This window comes from Polypterus senegalus, chromosome 15, assembly GCF_016835505.1.
Source record: "Polypterus senegalus isolate Bchr_013 chromosome 15, ASM1683550v1, whole genome shotgun sequence".
Taxonomy (NCBI): Eukaryota; Metazoa; Chordata; class Cladistia; order Polypteriformes; family Polypteridae; genus Polypterus; species Polypterus senegalus.
The window spans coordinates 120008171-120033648 of NC_053168.1; the positions used below are offsets into that span (position 1 = coordinate 120008171).

At 40.7% G+C, this 25478-nt stretch overlaps 1 protein-coding gene across 1 annotated transcript in view; it reads left to right on the top strand.

Annotated features, from left to right (window-relative positions):
- cdkal1 (CDK5 regulatory subunit associated protein 1-like 1) overlaps positions 1-25478 on the top strand; it is an 821501-nt gene that overhangs the window by 751704 nt on the left and 44319 nt on the right. The window contains exon 13 of the mRNA XM_039736195.1: positions 8132-8215. Within this exon, the coding sequence (XP_039592129.1) occupies positions 8132-8215 (84 nt within the window). The remainder of the gene's footprint in view (positions 1-8131; positions 8216-25478) is intronic.

Here is a 25478-nt window from a genome sequence, read left to right on the forward strand (position 1 = left end):
CATGTGAGCCTGAATTGAGTCAATCAAGTTTCATAATGAACCCTATTAGCACTCCCTGGAGCATTAAGGTAAAGTCTGTCTACATAACAACCAATCAGGATATCCACTGGGAAACAATACATTTTATACAGTGCATCACTCCAATAAAGGAAGCCATTCAGAAATTCAAGTATTTGCTTTGAAGCCCAGGTAGGTGAGTCACTGTGTTCAAGTCATATCTGATATTGTAGGGTTTATGTTGCACCTAGAACAACATTTCAGGTGGTGTTCCAGGACTGTCACTCACCAATAACTGATCAGCTATAAATTTACCTTCTGGTGTCCTAAAGCAGGGATTTAGAGGTGCACAATTTCTCATTTTTTAGTAATGAATTTAAAAAAATGGGTTAAGAGAGATCTTTTACATCATGCCTGAAGAAGGGCCTGAGTTGCCTCGAAAGCTTGCATATTGTAATCTTTTTAGTTTGCCAATAAAAGGTGTCATTTTGCTTGACTTTTCACTACATCTAATTTCAGAGAATTTTTGCTCACTTTTTTCTGAATGAGAAAGGAAATGTTTTTTTTATATACAAATGTAGGATTTTGACAACGTTTTTGTGCACTTTCTGACTTGACTAACGCTAGTTAGTTGATGGTAAAACAGAGCTGTTGTCCCAGGAAGAACAGAAACCTGATTATATCAGACTCTCCGTCACATTATACCAAAGCTGATGGATGCCCTTTTGTGCCGATTGTCATAGGATTGGTGCCCACAGCCTTTAGATTGTGTAACCTGTCCCAGACTACTTTTAATTTAAAATTTATCATTTGTGCAAACATCTAACATGGATTCAACATCCTTCTTATGAAACCTTTCCAGTTGTGTGCCTGACCGGTCGGGGTCAGTTGTCCTCCCAGCTTCCTTCTCGCACTCTAAGTCTTCCCTCGGCACCCTAGGGCAGAATTTTCCCCAATCTTACCCACTTTATTAAAAGACTCAGTGGGAGCGATCCTGTCCCATGAGCGTCGATCACTCGCTCCATCTGGGACCCCTGACCGCGCTGACCTTTCTCTTTCACAGCGGGCTGGCTCGTCCACTCTCTTTCCCCAATGCTGCTGTCTCGCTCTCTGCCTCTTCCTTTCTTTTAGCGTTCTTTTTTCTTCATCTTTTTAAGGGTATGTGGCTCAGGCGTGGTGATTAGCAGCTCTTGGCTTCAGTTACGGATGCGGACGACTCCTCACCTGTGCACATAAGCATAAACGCCCACCTCACGCAGGAACCAGGAACCGCTGTGGTCACACTACCACGCCCCCTCTTTAAGCTGCGAGTGCGGCGATTATTTATTAAAACTGGGCTTTTATTTATGAGCCATGGACCCGCTATATCACAGGCACAGATACGTCAGAGGAATGGTATGCTGTTTTCTTTTTACATATTTCATAATTTAGCTTGAAGTAACTGGCTTGTTAATATTCTAACCTGGTTCTTCATTTCTGGGTGATGGAAAGCTCAAGGCTATTCCGGCAGCACTGAGTGAAATTCAAGACCAAACCTCTGTAGGGCACTCAGCCACACTCACTTGTGGGCAGATCTAGTCATGAATTACTTGTGTTCCTGACAAACCCTACAGATATTGAAGCATTGATCCTATAGGAAACATGGGTTCAGCTTCTGGCGAATGCCATTCACTGTACACTTTTGCTACTCGTTACTATAAAACACATCATTTCTTGTACCTTTCCTTTAACAGCACTTCCCCTAATACAGTATGTATTTTTAGCTTGTGTTTAACAGAAACTCATGCATGAAAGAAGTCTAACCAAAAACATGTAAATATACACTTTAACACCAAGCTGTAATAAAAAAAAATTAATTTTATGAACTTGAATCTTACCTTGAAAAGTGAGTGATGGTGCTAAGGGAGCTTTGTAATATTTTGAACCTCTCAACGTCGGCTTCCTCCAAAAGAATGAAGGTAAATATAGGGTGGGTGCTGGAGATAGCAAGGGCAGCTCAACATCACCAACATCAACTGCTTCCTCTTCTCTGCCCTCAACTCAGTGAATGTTATACTGATGGTAATCTCTTTCTTTTAACTGGACCGAAGAATTGTGTCAGCATTGCTTGCTGAGATTTCCATACTGCTAATATGAGTAGACTATGGGTGTCTCAAAATTGGTTACACTTTTATGAAAGTAGATAAATCCGCAGATAGCTAGGATGTACAGTAGGGGGAAAGCCCTACGCGGACACAAGGCAAACGTTGAAATTCCACTTTATTTTAAGGTGTTTTATATATTGTTGGTTAATTGCATGGTGTAGTCACCAGTGTTGGTACCAGCACCTCTCCGATTCTGTGCATTGATTTAAGGTAGTCTGGCATAGTGGATGTGGAACCATCTGTATTTGTTGTAGATGGGAAAAGAAAAAAGCTACAAGTGAGATGGCCACACACAGACACACACACACACACACACACACTCAGTCCATAAAGCACTTGGTGGTGTTTTCTTTATCCTACCCATGAAATCTAATTTGCTAACTTTGTACACTTTGCAGATATGGCGCTTTGTTAGTTTTCATAGACACTTTTGGAAGTTCAGGCTCTGCATGTATGCAGTAAGCGCACAGCCTTTTTGCAGATAGTAGCTGGCGTGTGATTCAGGACACCTGGCCAATGAAAAAACAAAGAGAGATAATAAAGCCTCCCTGCTTGAATATGCATTTCCAAAATGACGTTAGGAAGTCCTGGTGCATTTATCACTTTTAATGAAGCGGGCGCTTTTGTCCCAGTGCGGGCCCTTGATGATGTTTCTGTCATTCAGCCATATGCCACTGTAAGGCATCATCTGCTTGGTGGCCCCTTTCCACACAACCACCCCCTGAAAAAAAAAAGATCCCAACTCCTACATGTGATCTTATATCTGAAAACGTCCTCATTACCATTGCCGCCTGGCAACACTCACTCTGTGTTTGAACAAGAAATACCTACTTAATTTATGTAAAGTCAGTTTTACAAATCCTGACAAAAAAAAAAAAAGAAGGAAGGCAGATGAATATTCAATTGATGTAAACCCATTTAGGAAAACATTTGCATGTCTGTATTACTTAAAAATCATAACAAGCTTACCATGCCAATGAGCCGCAAGCATTTTATCAATTTGTAATCGCCGAAGGCTGCGGCCTGACTGAGAGCTGATCTCATTTCAAAACTGTCTTTCCACCCTACCATCTGCCTGAACTTTTAATATATTGCTTTTCACATGTTCTGTCTGCCATTTTTTCAATCGATCTATCAACTGCCTGTCACACTCATATAGTGTCTTCTCTCAGTCTGCATCAGCAACAACCTGGCTGTCTAAAATAAAATGGCAGTGTTCTGCATGGAACAGAAAAAACAGAAATGAGATTTTAATGATGACTAGGAGATAGACATCAAACTACCAGCAGGGGTTAATACCAGAGTCAAAAAATGAAGGAGAAATGTCGAAGCAATCACACTCAATGAAATAATACTTGCTAAGGTCTGGAGATTCTGTTCCCCATCTTAGATAACCAGCACATGCGCAGCACAGACCTTTATGTAGGCGCAAAGATGACATCACGTGCTCTGTACTCCTGGCATCTGAGGAAGCACTAGCTTACCAGTTGTGCATGAAGATCCCACAAAGTGGAGGCACCCATAACAAACAACCATGGTGCTGTGGTGAAAATAAACTTTGGATTTGGGATCTGCAGTATTAAATCCCCTTAGAAGATACAAAAATAGTCAGAAATATATTAAAAAATAAACCAGGTTGTCACATGTGACATCATGTGTGAGGACTTCTGGCCCATGGCTAGCAACAAAATTACAATGTTTGTGTGTCAAGGCGTAAATAACTAATAACACCTTCAGAATGTTTAAAAATCACTGAATTAATCACAGACTCAGATTCCCCACCATTCCAAACCCCATTAGAAAAATAAGGAATAAAACCTGTAGAAATGCACTAAAAAAAAAAAGATGAAAAAGCACACAGTCATGTAGAATGAGCCACACTTCTTGAGATGCTATCTCTATGGTTTTTGTCTGTGGCCATGCCACTCGCATGCAAAAATATCATACCTTCATTCTTTTTACATGCATTTCTGGTTGGGGTTACTGTGAGGCAGATTTCTCCATTAGTGAGTTACCTTTTGGAAGGTTGTTCACATGCAGTTTCCCACTGGGAGAATCAGATTTCTTTGAAAAATGAGAAATAGCCGTATTTATCTCTGGCCACTCCTCCGATATGCTGTTGCCTCTGGCCACACCTTCTACATCATGACTGTTTTTGACTGCCCATTCCATCTGCTGCTGTCTGTGGCCACGCCTCCCACATGCTATCTGTCTCGAGCCAAGCCTCCTACATGCTGTGGTCTATGGCCACACCTCCCACATTCTTCTGTTTCTGCCACTGCCTCCTACATACTGTCTGTCTCTGACCACACCTCCCACTGTCTCTGGTCACGTCTCCCACATGCTATGTCTCTGGCCACACCCCCCACATGCTTCAGTCTATGGCCACACCTTCCACATGTTTCTGTTTCTGCCACTGCCTCCTATGTCCTGCTGCCTCTGGCCACCCCTACTACATGCTAGCTGTCTCCAGCCACACTTTCCGCATGTTGTTCATCTCTAGCTTTCCACATGCCTCTTTTTTTTTTCCCTCACATAAATGATCATTTTTATTTACAACTGCTAATTGAGAAAGAAGCGGCATATGGAGAACACTGTTTTCATTATCAAATTTTCAAGTGTCCATAATATGCTATGTATGGAGTCGATGTGTATTGTCATCCTTCAGGATGTCCCGTTGTCAAGTGGTTTAAAGATAGTAAGCGGGAGATGGGAATTAAACTAGTATGCCCAGTGTCACCACGCCACAGTTTTTGCCTATGCTACTGCATAGATGAAAGTAAGCAGTCAGCGATATATAAGTATTGATTTCTGAGGAATGGCTACACTCAGTTCAGTGCCTGAAATGTGATCCACACAACAATGCACAGCTGCTGCTGGTGAAGCCAAGGACTCAGTACTGTGGATTTCCATTGATTCAAGGAGGACATGGTGTAGGATGATCATGTGCTTGTCTGCTGCCTGTGCTCATCGTGCTACTGACATGACTACTCTGATGCCCCACAGACTTTGTTCAGGTAAATGCAAAGTGGTAGCTGAGTGATCAGAGCTGGCGATTTTATCATTTGAAATCAGCTGACTGTCCACCACATTGGTAAGCACTTTTTCTGCTTATACCCTTGAAGTGCTCGGTGGCTTTGAAAGATGCTATATACAGTGAAGCGAGTTCAACATGGGACAAGGTGGCATCTTTATACCTCTGTTGCTCCCTTCTGTGCAGTCTGACCCAGCGCCCTGAGCCTTGCCGGAGAACAGCCAGGCCTTTTCTTTTAAGATTAGAGTTGCCATTGTTGCAAATAAAGGGGAAAAAGATTGACAGAGCAAGTGTAATTTATAATTAGGTGTTTTTTTTTTATATATTGAAACTGGTTCAGTAGGGCAGCTCATCTGCTGGCATTGTGTGTAAAGTCTGATGATTTTTTTTTCTTTTCCCTCCATATATTTACTTGCAGATTAGGATCTTTCTTACTATGGAGCAGAGCGCTCTATAAAGCACAGCAAACAAGACACTCCTGCCGCCTCTTGTGGAACCAAGACAGCTGTCTTTTATTATCTCATTAGAAAGGATACAAGGCCTTTTTTTTCCTTTTTAAGATTCTCAATAAATATAATTTTGCTTTCCATTCTTCTCACATCTTTGAATCCTGCCCCCCCCCACACCTCTTTTATTAGGGGCTGGCATTGACTAGCTGATGAATAATTGTAAATAATTAAAACAGTTGTATTTTTTTTTTAAGAGCTGATGGCAGGAGATGGGAATAAAATTAAACAGTCAGATGCAGGTGCATGATAACCCGCGTACATGCGTCTTCGCCCAGAACCAAAGCCTCTGAAAGCCAAGGAAGCATTAGTGTTCAAACTGGCAGGGTCTCAAGCGCCGCAGAGAGCTGTGCCAAGTGTATTCATGGGGGGACGTGATAATTGTTATTCAGCTGTCCTTAATGAGATGCGCTGCCCAGTGGTGAAAGACTGAAGCGTCGCCTCTTTTGTTATGCTAATGAGGTGCCATTAGAAGCCTGCCTGTATTTATGCTCTGCCTAATCTTTCCCACTTGCCTCCTTCTTCGCAATCAGGCCTAACGGGTAGAAAGGGGAGATGCTACATTGTTCAGTCACCTCAGGGCGGCCCCCCGCCTCAGCAACTTGTGCTTAAGCCCAAGCTGACGATTTAACTGTAAGAGCACGAAGACCCTTCTGATGCTTTTATAGCTTTGTTTTTAAGGGGCGGGTGGGCAATCCAGATGGAAAACGGGAGGAGGTTGAAAAGAAGTGCCAGGCTTTTAGCCAGTAAATAGGGGCTCTCAGCTGAACCGTTAGCATCCCGTCATGCACGGGTCCTGGGGGCCCCATTATTTTGATGGTGTGGTGGTTGCTATTAAAATGCTTTATGGCTCCTTAGAATTTATTTATTGCATTCCTTGTGCTATTTTCAGCCTAAGTAAATTGTAAAATATGAATTGATCCACTTGGGTAGATCAGTTAAATGTTCAAAATCATTCAGGTTAAATCTGGGTAAAGTGGGTGTTTTTGGTTGCCATAGCGACTGGAGCACAAAGAAAGATGCATGTTGTGAAAACCAGTGTTCTAAAGGGGGCAAAAACAAAGAAACATTGTGGAAATGACAAGAAAAATGACTCCAAAGTTTTAGTTGCAATGAAGTGTTTTCATTACCATTACCAAGAGGATTCAGAAGGAAAACAAATGGTGTAGAATCTTTCTAAAAAGCATGTGAGTTTCCCACTTTTCCATGAAAGTTGCTTGAAGTTATTTTTATTTTTTATGGTTAAACATTCTTTTAACATACGGGGTCAAGGAGAGCTGGAGTCCATCCCAGCAATATAGGTGCATGGCCATCACAGGGCCTGAATTGGAGTCATCAGTCAGTCTAACTTCCATGTGTTTAGGGTGCTGGAAGGGAGCCAAAATATCCCTAAGACACCCCTCATAGATACGGAAAGAATATACAAACGATGAACAGGAGCAGGATTGGACCCCAGCGTGCTGGATCTGTGAAGCAGTAGTGCTGACCACTATGCTAATGTGTTATCCCAGACACAAATAAAAAGCTGTACTTCCTTTGGTGAACCAAAAACAAATCGTCATCATCATTTAACAGGTTAGCTTGTTTGCCCCCAAATCACTTTCCTTGGCCCTGATCACAATTTTGGAGTAGGGCCCATTCTTTACATCTCATCTCATCTCATCTCACCGCCAACCATGTCTTGTTTGATTCCCTTTTTGGGCCTCATCTCTTCATCCAGTCATCTTCTGCCTTTCACTCCACATGTCTAAACCACCTTAGTCACCTTAGTCTGTTTATCACCCCCATACCTAGTCTTTCACTTAACTCGTCATTCATCACCCTCTCACTCTGTCACACTCAGCACATCCATCTAATGACTCTCATCTCTATTCTTTCCACCTTTCTACTGACTCTGGGGGCCCCAGGCAAAAAACTCCATGGGGGCTTCCAACCCCCTCCTGCCCCAGAGTGTCAACATCCTAAAATTTATTACCATTATTTTAGCACAAAGACCTAATTAATAAGGTCAACAGGGAGAATTTATTAAGCACAAACACTTTATTTTCATTTTGTGAAAAACTGATTATACAAATAACACAATACGTGCAACATTTCTAAATTTATTGCACAAACATTTGGAGTTGTGTGTACTGGGTTTTATTGATTGTGCCTTTCTTTATCTCTCTCCCATGATTTGACTTCATGCTCATCCATACACTAAGATTTTGCCTATTTCCACTTGTGTTTTCATCTCCTACTCCATCAAAAAATACTTTGGGGTAATCTCACTTCCTCACAGCATTCGTAGTATGCACAAGTATGTAAAGGTCAGTTTAGCCCGGATGTTGCCTCAGAAATAAAATAGAGGATTTGTGTCACCTCATTCAAAATGTCAGGCCAGTGGAAATAAAGATTGAATTTACCTGAAATGTTTTTTAACTTCCTGTTAATTTTGTCTCTTTTTTCAGGTTGGGGAAAGGCAGCAGGTTCTGGTGACAGAGGAATCCTTTGATTCTAACTACTACGTCGCTCATAACAGATTCTACGAACAGGTAATGGAAAGCATCATCAGAGACTACTGTTGCTACACATTGTAATCTGTCACCTTTCACCAGGATCCACAAAGTCTACAAATGGTAGATGATGTCAGATAAACCCATGGCCTGGACTACTGATCCTTACTCTCTTTTTCTGTGCAACAACAACAACAACATTTATCTATATAGCACATTTTCATACAAAAAGTAGCTCAAAGTGCTTTACATAATGAAGAATAGAAAAATAAAAGACACAGTAAGAAAATAAAATAAGTCAACATTAATTAACATAGAATAAGAGTAAGGTCCAATGGCCAGGGTGGACAGAAAAAACAAAAAAAAAAAACTCCAGACGGCTGGAGAAAAAATTAAAATCTGTAGGGATTCCAGACCATTAGACCGCCCAGTCCCCTCTGTTTTGTGTTGTTGTTCTGTGGGTCTGGCAAAAATCCTCTCTAACTGCAAGAACCTTTCCTCCGATTAAGTAATAGTAAGATGCAGAGTTTTGTTTAACAAAAATAATGTTGCTGCTTTTTAAAGGGATATAAATTTTTACTGTATGTCTAGCAATCCTGGATAAAAATAACACGCAATAAACAGTAAAAAACTAAAATGCTAAGTATGGTTGTATCTCATGAGATAAACTGGCATCCAGTCCAGAGCTTTTCTAATGCTGCTGAGACAGACGTCTGCTCTCCAAAGCCCTGTGTTACAGTTAAATGTTGGGGTGATACAGTTTATCACATTAAAAGAGCTCTGCACTCTTTGGGGACTCGTATGGCTGACAGACACACTGCCTGGCCAAAAAAAAAAGGTCGCCACCTGGATTTAACTAAGCAAATAGGTACGAGCCTCCTATTGGATAATTACTGCACAGGGGCTGATCTTTCAGCTGGCAACACGTTATTTAACCCCAAATGGTGCAATGAGTTGCTTCTCAATTCTTAAACAACCATGTCGAAAGACACATCTCGTGGTCGTGGAAAAGATGTTAGTCTGTTTGAGAAGGGTCAAATCATTGGCATGCATCAAGCAGAGATAACATGTAAGGAGATTGCAGAAACTACTAAAATTGGGTTAAGAACTGTCCAACGCATTATTAAAAACTGGAAGGATAGTGGAGACCCATCGTCTTTGAGGATGAAATATGGCCAGAAAAAAATCCTGAATAATTGTGATCGGCGATCACTTAAACATTTGGTGAAACCAAATCGAAGAAAAACAACAGTAGAACTCAGGTCTATGTTTAATAGTGAAAGTAAGAGCATTTCCACACACATAATGCAAAGGGAACTCAAGGGATTGGGACTGAACAACTGTGTAGCTGTAAGAAAACCACTAATCAGTGAGGCAAACTGGAAAAAAAGGCTTCAATTTGCTAGGGAGCATAAAGATTGGACTCTGGAGTAATGGAAGAAGGTCATGTGGTCTGATGAGTCCAGATTTACCCTGTTCCAGAGTGATGGGCGCATCAGGGTAAGAAGAGAGGCAGATGAAGTGATGCACCCATCATGCCTAGTGCCTACTGTACAAGCCTGTGGGGGCACTGCTATGATCTGGGGTTGCTGCAGTTGGTCAGGTCTAGGTTCAGCAACAGTATGTGCTCCAAGAATGAGGTCAGCTGACTACCTGAATATACTGAATGACCAGGTTATTCCATCAATGGATTTTTTCTTCCCTGATGGCATGAGCATATTCCAAGATGACAATGCCAGGATCCATCGGGCTCAAATTGTGAAAGAGTGGTTCAGGGAGCATGAGACATCATTTTCACACATGGATTGGCCACCACAGAGTCCAGACCTTAACCCCATTGAGAATCTTTGGGATGTGCTGGAGAAGGCTTTGCACAGCGGTCAGACTCTACCATCATCAATGCAAGATCTTGGTGATAAATTAATGCAACACTGGGTGGAACTAAATCTTGTGACATTGCAGAAGCTTATCGAAACAATGCCACAGTGAATGCGTGCCGTAATCAAAGCTAAAGGCGGTCCAACGAATTATTAGAGTGTGTGACCTTTTTTTTTGGTGGCAACTTTTTTTTTGGCCAGGCAGCGTATAACAAGACTTGACAGTAAGGTGTTAACTCTAAGCCTTTGATTTTCTAGTGTATTTTTTCCATCTTTTGTGTCTATTTGGATAAATTCCAAGCAATAGCAGTGTTTAAAATATAATGTTTTTCTTTTTTAGCAAGTGGCAGAAAGCCATCTTAAGGACACATGATGTAAATTCAGTAGGTCTGCACATAGCAGGATTTGTTATGGCAAAGGGCTAAAAATTGGCAACCAAGCACAAGGGCAAAGCAGATTCAAAATCACTAGATGTGGTAAATATACAAACCTTCTTTACTGCTTAAATTGTTCAAGAAGTGCAACCACGTCTTTATTTTATTTTCACAAATTGCTGATAGTTACTAAACACCATATAGGCAGGTCAGGTCCCTTAGTGAAATGTGTCAGCATAGCAACTAAGCTTTGAAACTGTGATGCTTGATGACTTGTACCTGCACAATTTGACATTGCATGTGGGTCGAGGTTGTCTTGCAGAAGGTCATAACAGACTGCAGAAATGATCCTTTTAAAGAGTCCCTGATAGGAGGCAGTTGTTTGGAGTGGGCTGCAGGTCACTGGTCTTCATCCATGTTAGCAACTTCAGTGGTCCCTCCGTTGTGTTCTGAAACCCTTACCCTTGCTCTTGTTTGGTCAGTGCCTTTGGGATAAATAGGATATTCACACTCTTGACACATCTTTTTTCATACAAATACTTCTCATAATTTGATTGCAGACAACATTCCTTTGTCCTTCTTTGCTTTGAATGATTTGGTGCTTTTGGTCTAGCTGAAGGGTTTGTGAGAGTATGTTTCTTGTTCACCTTAACTCTGTGAAGAACAACTGATTCACTTGAGAAGATCTCTGAAAGTGCTTCCAGGCATGAGACCCTTGAAACATGTGATCATTATTGAGCAAAAACAGGTTGTTGCAACATTCAGGACTAGTTCTGGCTTCATATCTATTAGCAAATTAGTGAGGGTTGTTATTTGGTTCAACATTTAACTTTCGTCATTCATGTTTAACAAGTTGCTAAAGAATATCTTTCTTTATTGGGATATAAAATTGCAAGTCCTGGGTTGGAATCACATTCCCAGTTCTTATCGGTGTGGAGTTTGGACATTACTTCCAAGTCTGTGTGAGTTTTCTCTAGACTAGTCTGGTTCCCACACCCCCAGAAATCTGTATATCACTTGAACTAGCACTTTCAAATTAGCTGTGTGTGAACGTGAGTGTGGGTGTATGCTTGTGTGGCCCAGCAATAGACTGGTGCCCTCTCCAGGGGTTTTTTTTTTTTTTTTTTCTTTTCTGCCCTCTGTTGCCAGTATTGGTACCAGCAACCCAATCTGTGAGCCTGAATTACAATAAGGGGTATGTGAATGAATAAATGATTTCCAAATATCAAACATCAAGCTACTGACATAAGATATGTATTCAGTTGACATTTCAATTCCATATCAGGTAATAAATATTACAGAACTGTACAATGGCTTAGCTTAAAAAGCTGTATCTGTTTCATTTAAAATACTGCAATTTCATTGGCAATCATTGCAATTAATTTATCTTTACAAAATTTATAGCAGCTGAGTTACAGGGAAAAATATATTTTTCCCCAGAAGCTGATTGGCCAAGCAGTTTCACAGGAGATGCTTTTAGAACAACCTTCTTAGAGGGAAAAAGTATAAACTAGAAAAACAGCAAAAGTTCCAAAAAAAAAAAAGTCCAATATTTTCAAAGTTCCAAGATAAGAGAGAATTATGGATATTTTTGAAATTTGGTCAAATTTTAATTTAGAATGATGAGCCTTTACCTAATGGCCGATCTATACAATTATTTTATATATATATATATATATATATATATATATATATATATATACAGTATGCCAGTTGCTGTCTTTGGGAATGGAACAGTTGGCTCACTTAACTGACAAACTGACCAACCACGGCCTGTGGTATGTGGCTTCATAATAACTGCAGCTGGAGTAGAACTGCTGCTTCGCCCCAAGGCTTGATATCTGGTGGTTAACACCTGTTTTGTTTAATCAGTGACAATATCGTCACTTACTGTTTTTTAAATATGTGTCATGAGGTTAACATTAGAGCATTTTACCTATAAATAAGGAAAAGTTTTTTGTACAGTCAAATGGGGCTCCTTCTTCTGACAAATGCGTTTTTAGTCCACATTTAAATGAGGCTCTGCCACTGCACAGACACATCATACAATAGTCTTTGTAAGTAAAGAACATTCTTTCAAGATGAATTTTTATGAACTTATGAGATAAAATGAAGAATTGTTGCAGAGCACAATTAAAGTTGTGAATAAAACAAATACAAATGTTTAAAAAAGACAATTTTGAAGTTTTGTGGCAACAGTTGACCACTTATCTTCAATATGTGTCTTTAGTAAGCTAATGGAAGCAATCATTGAAAATAAGAGGCAGCATCATACAAAAAGTGCTAGCATATCTACAAAGACTGGACAAGGGTTAAAACAGGGAGATAGCCTCTGTCAACAATTCTGAAACATTAGAGACGCACACTCGCATCCAATAATCTTGACTTTTGACCAGGTACAGCATGAGAGGTTATCTTTTATTTTGGCTGCTCTCGTTCGGGGTCTCCACAGCAGATCATCTTTTTCCATGCCCTCCTGTCCTCTGCATCTTGCTCTGCTACACCCACCACCTGCTTGTCTTCTCTCACCACTGTAAACCTCCTGTAAGGCCTTTCTCTTTTTCCCTTACCTGGCAGCTTTATTCTTAGCATTCTTTTCCCAATATAGCCAGCATCTCTCCTCTGCACATGTCCAAATCAATGCAATCTCGCCTCTCTGACTTTGTTTCTAATCTTGTCCATCCTGTTCAAACCCAGGGCAAATCTTAACATCTTTAACTCTGCCACCTCCAGCTCTGTCTCCTGTTTTTTGATCAGTGCCACCATCACCAGCCCATATAACATTGCTGGTCTCACTACCATCCTGTAGACCTTCCCTTTCACTTTTGCTGATATCTGTCTGTCACAAATCACTCCTGACACTCTTCTCCACCCAGTCCAGCCTGCCTGCACTCTCTTCTTCACCTCTCTTCCACAACCCCCATTATTCTGTACTGTTGATCCCAAGTATTTAAACTCATCCACCTTCACCAACTCTACTCCCTGCATTCTTCACCATTCCTCTGACCTCCCTTTTAATCATACACATGTATTCTGTCTTGCTCCTACTGACCTTCAAACCTCTCCTCTCTTGAGGATATCTGCATCTCTTTGGGGTTTCCTCGACCTGCTCCCTACTCTTGCTACAGATCACAATGTCATCCGCCAACATCTTAGTCCATGGAGACTCCTCATTACCATTGCAAATAAGAAACGGCTTGGAGCCGATCCCTGATGTAATCCCACCTCCACCTTGAATGCATCCGTCACTCCTACAGTAGGCCACTGTTGCACTTCCTTCATACATATGCTGTACAACTCTTACATACTTCTCTGCCGCTCGTGATTTCCTCATACAATACCACAATTCTTTAGGCACTGTAGTGCTCTTCCCTGGCATGAAACCATACTGCTGCTCATTATTTATCACCTCCTTTCTTAACTGAGCTTCCACTACCCTTTGCCCTTACCTCATGCTGTTGCTCATCAATTTTATTCCCATGTAGTTACCGCAGTCCTGTACATCCTCCTTATTCTTAAATATCGGCACCAGTACACTTCTTCTCCACTCCTCAGGCATCCTCTCACTTTCCAAGATTCCATTAAACAATCTGGTTAAATACTCCACTGCCATCTCTCCTAAACAGAGGACAGGTTTGTCTTCTGGACCAACGGCCTTTCCATTCTTCATCCTCTTCATAGCAGACCTTACTTCCTCCTTGCTAATCCATGGCAATTCCTGATTCACTATCTCCACATCATCCATCTTTCTCCCTTTCTCTTCATTCATCAGCCTCTCAATGTACTCTTTCCATTTGCTCAACAAACCCTCCTGACTTGTGAGTATGTTACCATCATTGTCCTTTATCACCCTAACCTTCTGCACATCTTTCCCAGCTCGGTCCCTCTGTCTAACCAATCGGTACAGGTCCTTTTCTCCTTCCTTAATATCCAACCTCTCATAAACTCATCATATGCCTTTTCTTTAGCATGAGAGGTTATTGCTGAAACTAAAATTTTTGTGAGTTTTAGGTGCATAAAGCAAAAGGTTGTGATACCAGGAGCCTCTCCCACATTATATAATGTTTAAGATGAGTTCTCTCGAGGATCAGTGTTAAGGCTGCTGCTGTTTTCAGTTTGCATAACTTACCTCAACAAAAATGTAACTGACAAATTGGTTATGTTTGTAGATACCACTAAAATATGTGAAAGAACAAATACAGGCAGTCCCCGGGTTACGTACGAGATAGGGACTTGAGGTTTGTACTTAAGTTGAATTTCTATGCAAGTCGGAACAGGTACATAAATTTAATAAATGCTATTGTTGACTGATTGTAACCAAGTGCTCTGCCAATTAATGATGGAGTTTCACCTCTCTCTGACCTTTTTATTATTTCTACTTTATTTTCAGTGGTGATGTTTTTTCTCTTCTTTACTGTATCACCAGCACTTGCATCAGATTTGTGTTTCAGAGACATTCCTGAAGGCTTAAAATGAGCTCTTCTGCACAGCACTGTACACACTATCACAGCAGGAAGGCACCCGTCGTCAACACGTCTGATGTACTGACAAGAGACAACTTCCTGCTATGTGTGTAACAGTACAAGCAGGCTTGCCTTTGAGAATGAATGGGGGCGGCAAGGGGCAGTTCATCACCAGCCCACCACACAGTCACCTACACTACAGTATACTGCCTGCAGCGTCCGCCCACCAAGAACGAACACACTACGGCCAAAGGCAGGTAGTGAATCCCCCACCACCACCCCCATTCAACAGGCAGCCACCCTACAATGCTACCCCCCGCCACCCTGTTCATCCTCAATGGCCTCCTTTTAGCCACGACCGGGTCACCGCTTGCAGCATTACCAACCGCCCACCGAGAACAAACGGGGCAGACGTGTGTGGTGGGCAGGCACTGAAATGCCCCCCTCTGCTCCATCCAGCCTGCATCCAGTCAGGAGCAGTAGCTGCGGTGGCGTAGTGGGCAGGCAGCGAACCGCCCCGTCAAGCCTCCATCCTGCACACGAGCGATAGCTGTGGCCCCAGTGACTATGGACCATGGTTCACCGCTTGCCGGCAGGAGCCGCCCAAGTGACACTGCACTGCGTGAGCAGCGAAATCGCCCCCCTCCAACTTCTGTCCAGCCATCAGTTGCAGCGTCACCAGGCCAAAGATGACAGAGCGGCAGTTACTGAGGCGCATGCGTTGCAGCAGCGGTCCTGTTCTTAAGTCGTAGGTCCGTAACCGACTACCTGTACATTGGAATCTAGGAAACCATAACAGACTTGGACGGAAGGGGGTTTGAAACTTGAATGTGCCGTGATACATTTTGGTAGCGGTGAAAAACTGAAGGCCTGCGGGCTGGATCCAGCCCTCTGACTTTTTTGTATAGCAACCAGCTTCATTCATGTTCAAAACACGTTACATTCAGCTCTTAATGACCATTATTTTTCCTCAGAGTCCCCCTTTAATGCATGTTTCATGTATGGATTGTATCTGTACTATATATAATTTAGCCAGATTACATTTATACCTGGTATTAAAATGTATATCAAATATCCGTGCATGTTTATCTGTTTAGCATACCGCATCATAGCTGCTAACCTGTAGTTAGAGAGGGAACTGACAGCTCATACTTACCCAACAAGAAAAAGTGCAATGAAGGCGACAGCCATAAAGACCTTTAGTGTTTTAACATGTGGCCAAGGATGTCAAAATCTCATGAAGGTGCCACTGCCGCTCAAAAAACCTTTTTAAAGGTGTCAGGACTTTGTGCAGCTTACCTGACTGTTTCACAATTCATGTCTTCTCTGCTGACTCAATTGTTAAATATGATCCTTCACCAGTGTGTTTTAATTGTTTTAGTGCGGTCAAGTGCCATCTGATCGTTACACACGTTAAGGTCCAAGATTGAAGGAGCTGAATCTTAACAGATTGTGTAAATGGAGATTAACAGGTGAAAAGATATAACTTTTTAGTATGAAAGGAGCTGTTAGGTGGGTGGCAGCACATACATTTGAAAATGTTCTTCAACAAGAGCACAGACGCACAAATGAAAGCTGGTTAAGGGTACATTTTCTGCAAATGTAAAAAAAAAAAATTCTTCACACAGAGATCCATAAATACATGGAATATGTCACCGTGTAACAACTTGATGTTATTTTTGAGTTTAGTATATAGGTGTTAATGAGTTATGAGCTAGACTGTTCCGGTCAGAATTTGTTTTATATTACTAGGGGCTTCGCCCCCTGCTCGCTTCGCTCGCCAACCCCCATGTTTGGTTTTCCGGATACAAACTTGTAAGATTTTTTTTTTTCTTTGAATTGTTGCTATTTCATTTGTTTCACTTTTGTTTCAGAAAATCTGTTAAAACAATATTTGGAATCTTTCATGTCCCAATATGCTGAATCTTTTAAATGAGGTCAGTGAGACATGTGTTTAATGACTTTGTACCATAATTTAGGATATGTTTCCCTGTTTGGAATTTCAGCACAGACAAAACGATCCACATCATCAGCAGTTAATAATTTTTTTTGCAAAGTAACCAATAAATGCATGCGAGTTAAACCACGATTTTTAAATTCTCTGACTTAAACTAATTTCCTTTTGTTTGTGTCAATACGATCTGTGCTGTCTTTTTTTTGATACTATAGCGACTGATGTAATAAAGTGTCACAAAAGTTCTACTTTAACAATTCGCCAACTACATAAACCCAAACATAACTTTCTAGCACCCTCTCCAAACCCTCCTCCCATGGGTCTCGCCTCCCCCTTACCGCATCAATCAGCACCCAGCTATCAGTCTTCCTTGCTGCACTCTGCCCTCCCTCGATCGGACCAAACAGTCACTTAAAGCAAAAAAGGCTTCAACTTGGCTGGGACACTGCAATAATTTCGACTATTACTGTATTCATATCCTATACCTTTCTCTGCATGTGTATCGCGCCTTGGGTCTCTTTTCTCCGCACTGCTCTTTCTTCTTTGCTAAAGGCACAGGATCTGTGTGTGCCACATGACTTTACATGACTGAATGTTTTACTGGCTGTCCGTGCTCTTATTTGATAAGAAGGGCATGTCTTGCAAGAATCTTATGTTCCACGTCCCCGCGAGACTGGCCTGGGACAATCTCTTGGCACCAAGTCTCATGTTTACAGTCCCCACGAGACACTCCGTGGCCAGTCTTTTTTGTTTCTCGGGTCTTTAAAATGTCTTTCGAGAACTTCCGAGAAGATCGCGTATCGTTGCCTTGCTTTTCCATTCTAGGATTTTTTTTTTATATATGGAGAGATAAATATATCAGATACATTGGAGTGATATTATAATACACACAGTTGTGGCCGTAGTTCACTTGATTCTTCCTCAGTTACACTGGTAACTGTGGATTTACTTATAACCACATAAACATACACATTACCTGAGTAGACTACCCTATCGTAATGGTTCATACTAGAAACAGGAACACACAGTACAAGTGTAAGACTTACAGTGGGTACGCAAAGTATTCAGACCCCCTTCAATTTTTCACTCTTTGTTATATTGCAGCCATTTGCTAAAATCATTTAAAATATTTTTTTTCCTAATTAATGTACACACAGCACCCCATATTGACAGGCAAATAAAAATAATTTTTTTTTTTTTTGAAATTGTTGCAGATTTATTAAAAAAGAAAAACTGAAATATCACATGGTCCTAAGTATTCAGACCCCTTTCTCAGTATTTAGTAGAAGCACCTTTTTGAGCTAATACAGCCATGAGTCTTCTTGGGAAACATGCAACAAGTTTTTCACACCTGGATTTGGGGATCCTCTGCCATTCCTCCTTGCAGATCCTCTCCAGTTCTGTCAGGTTGGATGGTAAACGTTGGTGGACAGCCATTTTTAGGTCTCTCCAGAGATGCTCAATTGGGTTTAAGTCCGATGGCCAGGGTGGACAGAAAAAAAAAAAAACTCCAGACGGCTAGAGAAAAAAAAAAAAAAAATCTGCAGGGATTCCAGACCAAGAGACCGCCCAGTCCCCTCTGGGCAATCTACCTAACATAAATGAAACAGTTCTCTTTTGACATAGACTTCTGGCTTTCAGTCCATCAATTTTGGAGCATCATGATGCTTTGAGTAGGTGGTGGTGGCGCCGGCCGCCACCACAAAGAAACCAGAAAAAGAAACGGAAGAGAGAGTAGGGGTCAGTACGGATTTTAGAGCCACCATGAATAGCTATTATGATGAATTGAACATACAGAGTATCAGGATTAAGTTAAAGTGAAGTTATAAAAAGGCCATGCTAAAGTAATGTGTTTTCAGCAGTGTTTTAAAGTGCTCCACTGTATTAGCCTGGCGAATTCCTATTGGCAGGCTATTCCAGATTTTAGGTGCATAACAGCAGAAGGCCGCCTCACCACTTCTTTTAAGTTTAGATTTTTGGAATTCTAAGGAGACACTCATTTGAGGATCTAAGGTTACGATTTGGAATATAAGGTGTCAGACATTCCGATATATAAGATGGAGTGAGTTTATTTAAGGCTTTATAAACCATAAGCAGTATTTTAAAGTCAATCCTGAATGACACAGGTAACCAGTGTAGTGACATCAAAACTGGAGAAATGTGTTCGGATTTTCTTTTCCTAGTTAGGATTCTAGCAGCTGCATTCTGCACTCGTTGCAAATGATTTATGTCTTTTTGGGTAGTCCTGAGAGGAGTGCGTTACAGTAATCTAGTCTACTGAAAACAAAAGCGTGAATTAATTTCTCAGCATCTTTCAATGATATAAGAGGTCTAACTTTTGCTATGTTTCTTAAGTGAAAAATGCTGTCCTAGTGGTCTGATGAATATGCGATTTAAAATTCAGATTACAGTCAACAGTTACCCCTAAGTTTTTACTTCCGTCTTAACTTTTAATCCTAGTGCATCAAGTTTATTTCTGATAACCTCATTGAATCCATTATTGCCAATTACTAAAATTTCAGTTTTCTCTTTATTTAGTTTGAGAAAATTACTATTCATCCATTCAGAAATACCAGTAAGACATTGTGTTAGTGAATCGAGAGAGTGGAGTCATCAGGTGCTATTGATAAGTACAGCTGTGTGTCATCAGCATAGCTGTGGTAGCTCACGTTGTAACCTGAGATAATCTGACCTAACGGAAGCATGTAGATTGAGAAGAGCAGCGGACCCAGGATAGAGCCTTGTGGAACACCATATCGGATATCATGTGTCTTTGAGATTTGATTACCACAACTCACAAAGAATTTTCTCCTGCCAGGTAGGATTCAAACCAATTTAAGACACTGCCAGAGAGGCCCACCCATTGACTAAGGCGATTTCTAAGAATATTGTGATCAATGGTGTCAAATGCAGCACTCAGATCTAAGAGGATGAGAACAGATAAATGGCCTCTGTCTGCATTTACCCGCAAGTCATTTACTACTTTAACGAGTGCAGTTTCTGTGCTGTGATTTGTTCTGAAACCTGACTGAAATTTATCAAGAATAGCATGTTTATTGAGGTGGTCATTTAACTGCATAATGACTGCCTTCTCTAGAATTTTACTTAAGAAGGGCAGGTTAGAGATGGGTCTAAAATTTTCAAAGGCAGAGGGGTCAAGATTATTTTTCTTGAGCAGGGGTTTAACTACAGCAGTCTTAAGACAGTCTGGGAAGACCCCGTATCTAATGACAATTAACTATGTCAGAATATTGTCAATTAGCACGCCTGATACTTCTTTGAAAAACCTTGTTGGTATTGGGTCAAGGACACAGGTGGAGGGTTTCAGTTGAGAGATTATACTATGTAATTCAGGTAAATCTATCCTGGTGAAAGCATTTAATTTGTTTATAATGGAGTACCGGGGCTTTGGAGGTTCTGCAGTGTTGGGGAGATATACTATGTTATCTCTAATATCATTAATTTTTTGATTGAAAAATACAGCAATGTTCTCACAGGTTTCACTGGAAGTATTCTGGGGCATTCCTTTGTGTTACCTGGGTTTAACAGACGTCAATTGTAGAAAATAAGACTCTGGGATTACTAGCATTGTTATTTATAATCTTAGAGAAATAGCAGCCTCTCAAGGGACTGTGTTATTGTATTCTGTTATTTTAACTTCAATATCTCATAATGGATAGTTAGTTTAGTTTTCCTCCATTTACGCTCAGCTCTACGACATGTTCTTTTAAATCAGACACTCTTTGGGTCTTCCATGGAATAACAATGCTAGAAGATTTTTTAACTGTCTTTTCAGGTGCAACTATGTCAACAGCAGCTCTTACTTTAGAATTAAAGTTTTCCACTTTACTATTTACATTATCCTCGCTATTATAGTTGGCACTATAAACGGACTGATTGCTTAGAATGTTTGTAAGTTTTAAAGCTGCTGATGAGTCAAAGAAGCGTTTTTAACAATATGCTTCTCATGATGTTTTCTATCATTATTTCTATATTAAATAGTAGAAGGAAATGGTCTGATAGACCGATATCAATGACCTGCTTTATATCAACTTTAAGTCCTTTAGTAATCACTAAGTCTAACGTATGACCTGCTTTATGTGTAGGCTGATTAACGAGCTGTCTCAAATCAAAAGAGTCCAGGAGGTTCATGAATTCTTTTACTTTTGGTCACACTGATTGTCGATATGAAAGTTAAAGTCCGACTATTAAGAGTGTGTCATAGTTTGTAATTAAAATTGACATTAAGTCAGAGAATTCCTCAAGAAAGACGCGTTATATTTAGGAGGTCTATACACGGATAATACTAGAACGAGAATCTCCATGAATAACAACGTGAGATACTCAAAGGACTTAAATTTACCAAAACTAACATCTTTACATTTTAATCGCTCGAGTAAATGTTTGCCAACCGCCCCTTTTTCCCTGGCGGTCTGCACGAGTAAAACTGTAATCCGAGGCAGATTCGATTAAAACAGCCGCCGCCTGAGCTAAGCCATGTTTCATTTAGTGCAATAAAATCAATGTTTCTATCACTAATAAGATCATTTATATAAAAAATGTCTTGTTACTTAAAGCTCTAACATTTAATAGTGCCATATTTAATGTTTCGGAGGAGCAGAGCTGAATTCTATGCGCGTTATTGGTATTTGGAACAACAACTAAGTTATTTTTGTTAACACCGCTCTGTGTGTATTTTTTATGTAATCTACAATCTGTTTTTATAGTTTTAATGCATTGTTGATCTAAAGTAGTAATTGCAATTAAATTATTGGTGTTTATGCCACACTGCCTAGATTTTTTACATGCATTAAGATTAGTTATTAGATTATTAATGTTGTGCACTTTAACGGAAGACTGTGTTAAGCCATTATGTCCTATCAAAGCAGTAGCATTACGGAAGGGGTTTAAAGTAGAAATAGACAGTCAAGATAGACGAATTACCTTAGCGATGTTTTCGGAGAGGACCCGCGCGCCAAATCTATTCGGATGTAGTCCATCCCGCTTGAAGAAGCGCGGCCTTTCCCAAAAAAGGTCCCAGTTGTCAATAAACCCGATGTCTTGAGTATCGCAGAAGCCTCTCAGCCAGTTCTTTAAACCCAGCAGACGACTGTAGTATTCATTTGATCGTCTGACGAGAGGTAGTGGACCCGAGATGAAAATTTTTGTCGATGGGGTCCTCTTCTTCGTGTCTTTAACTAGGGCTGCAAACTGATTGTCTCCACACACTGAGGAGAGGCAAGACACATGACAGCCTGCATGGAGTTTGCTAAAAGACACCTGAAGGACTCTGAGATGGTGAGAAATAAGATTCTCTGGTCTGATGAGACCAAGATAGAACTTTTTGGCCTTAATTCTAAGCAGTATGTGTGGAGACAACCAGGCACTGCTCATCACTTGTCCAATACAGTCCCCATAGTGAAGCATGGCGGTGCCAGCATCATGCTGTGGGGGTGTTTTTCAGCTGCAGGGACAGGACGACTGGTTGCAATCGAGGTAAAGATAAATGCGGCCAAGTACAGGGATATCCTGGACAAAAACCTTCTCCAGAGTGCTAAGGACCTCAGACTGGGCCGAAGGTTTACCTTCCAACAAGACAATGACTCTAAGCACACAGCTAAAATAACGAAGGAGTGGCTTTACAACAACTCTGTGACTGTTCTTGAATGGCCCAGCCAGAGCCCTGACTTAAACCCAATTGAGCATCTCTGGAGAGACCTAAAAATGGCTGTCAACCAACGTTTACCATCTAACTTGACAGAACTGGAGAGGATCTGCAAGGAGGAATGGCAGAGGATCCCCAAATCCAGGTGTGAAAAACTTGTTGCATCTTTCCCAAGAAGACTCCTGGCTGTATTAGCTCAAAAGGGGGCTTCTACTAAATACTGAGCAAAGGGTCTGAATACTTAGGACCATGTGATATTTCAGTTTTTCTTTTTTAATAAATCTGCAACAATTTCAAAAATTCTTTTTTTTTGTCTGTCAATATGGGGTGCTGTGTGTACATTAATGAGGAAAAAAATTAATTTAAATGATTTTAGCAAATGGCTGCAATATAACAAAGAGTGAAAAATTGAAGGGGGTCTGAATACTTTCCGTACCCACTGTACATTTTACCCATGAGAAGAGCAACTCTGGGAAACCAAAATCTTCTAATACAGCTAACTGTCCACCATTATTAAAGCAACTCTCCAAATTGTAACATTAAAAATGGGAAAGCGATGAAACTTGTAAAAATGATATATACTCAAAATATATGAGGTGGATTTTTAGAGTTGATCTATCTGAGATGTCAATGATTTAGCGCAACATAAAGAAACAAGCACCCATCAACAAAAGGGAACAATGAGGTGGTGTTGACATCAGGGCCTGGCCTTGGCTAGGTGTCATAGGTGCAGTATGAAGGTGCTGTCACTGGCTACTCAAACTTGTCCAGTAGTTTTTGCGAACTAGATTTTAGTGGCTCTCGACTCCAATTAACATTTCCTGTCTTATCTTATAGAAGCACAATTTATTCATTGGAAGCCAATACATAAAACTGAATTGACTGTCTTCCTCCAGGGAACAGTCTAGTACTTTCTTAAACTCATTACAAGGAAACAATTTATGCTAGAAGAGTGCATTTTAAGATTGGATGCTGGCAGTAATGTTCACCTTCAAACATTTACTTGACCATGTCATGTGAGTCAAAGTGAGACACTAAAACACCTCAGATGATTACACTGCCAATGTCACCTTGCACTGCATCTTTTGAATAATTTTGGTTTAAACAGACACTACAAGACTATGACCCATCATTTATAATGATCAGTTTAGAATCACCAAATTAATCTAGCGACCCTATGCAGTTCCGAGTCCCCTAAGCCACAAGCCTTGTAGTGGCTTTATAACGTTTTGAGTTCCCCACATCTTGGGGACCAGAACACCTGTCATACATTCAAAAAGCCACACACCCAGAACTTTATGCCTCCCAAAGTGGTGGCCTCAGCTGAATCAAATTGGAGCCATTTGCTCTATTCAAACACCAAATGATGGCTGCATGCCCACACTGGCTATTGGATGGACCCTTTATTTATTTATTTTAAATATATAGCCCTTGTTGGGCACCTAACACATCCTTTACCCTGGCCTCATTTGACCAGCAAAGCAATTTGCCATGAAATACAAGAGGCCCCATGAAGTACAAGTTATTAAGAATGTGCTCACAGCCCATCTTTTTTTCTTCAGTATTTCAGGTTCCACTAATTAGGTCCAGAAAGGCAGTACAGTTGGGAATGAAGGCCATGCAGTTTGAATGTTTTTATTATTCATTAATTCACTTGATTATCTGAGCTATTTCAGAATGTGAAACAGATGCAGTTCAGCATCTGGGACTTGCCTGCATAGACAGTGTGAGAAAATGCCATGGGCTATCAGAACATCTTTTAGTGCAAACTAATTGTTGCCTTAGCTTCTCTGCCTCAAGCTGAATCAAAGACCACCACAAGCTTTGGATACACTGTAAATAAAGAGGTGGCCCCTGAAGGGCGCTCTGCATTATCTTCCTTTCATTGGACAGCTCAAGAGTTTTATGGCAGGCCAGACATTTGAAATGCTTGTGAAACACTTTGTTCCTTGATGGCAGGTTCAGTTGGCTTTATTAAGCTTCTTGATGGCCGTTCTCTTTGCATACCTGGGTTGACTGTACTGGGCCAAATCAGAGTCTCCATTTAACCTGTCTTGCGTATACTTGCAATGCAGAAGGAAAACTCGAGTACACAGAGGATACCCACACAGACTAGAGTGTGCTTGCTGACTCCATACAGTGGTTGAGCTGGAATTTTAACCCAGAATTCTAGAGTTGTGGCTCAGCAGCATAAACCAGTGTGCCACTAAATAATAGAAGGATAAAAGGTTTCAAAACGTGGCCATTTGAAAAGCAGAGTCAAAGAAACATGATCTTTTTGGTGCTGGAGTAGATTTTTATGTATGTTCTGGACTTTACATCATGCAGTTCAGGACATTTTAACTAATACTCAGACTGAAGCTTATATATTTTGGCTACATTTTAAAAAGGATATGCTAGAGAAAATAAAGATAGATAATTACTTGGAACATGCCAAAATGTAGCGTTGATAAAGGACACATCAGTTTCTGACAGAAAAGCTTGGTGTGCTGTTCTTACCAAGGATCATAACCTAAACAACACAGTGGTGCTGGGCACAAACCAGGACATGCTGTGGAAATTTTTTTTCTCTATCTTCAAAGAAGGCAGTTACAGAGTCCAGTTGAGAATGCAGAACAATTATTTATTTGCCTAGAGTTATTTACAAATGTCTCAGTCCATGGAGTGAGCCAAGAGTTAAATAATTCATCTACTTTTATACTTTTTTCTAACTGCATCACCTTATCTAATACATCACATCATCTTACTCTTAATATGCAGAACTTTATCACCTCCTCCAATCAGCTAAAGCCACCAGTAATTTCTGACTCATGTTGAGTCGCCCACTGCTTTGTTAAGAGAGGTGTTTAGCAGATTGTCCATTTGATCTTCACACCATTCTATAGGACGGATGTATGGGCTTTCCCATCAGTTTATCCCCACTTTCTGGAGGAGTGTTCGTTACTCATTTACCTCATTCTGACCTTGGA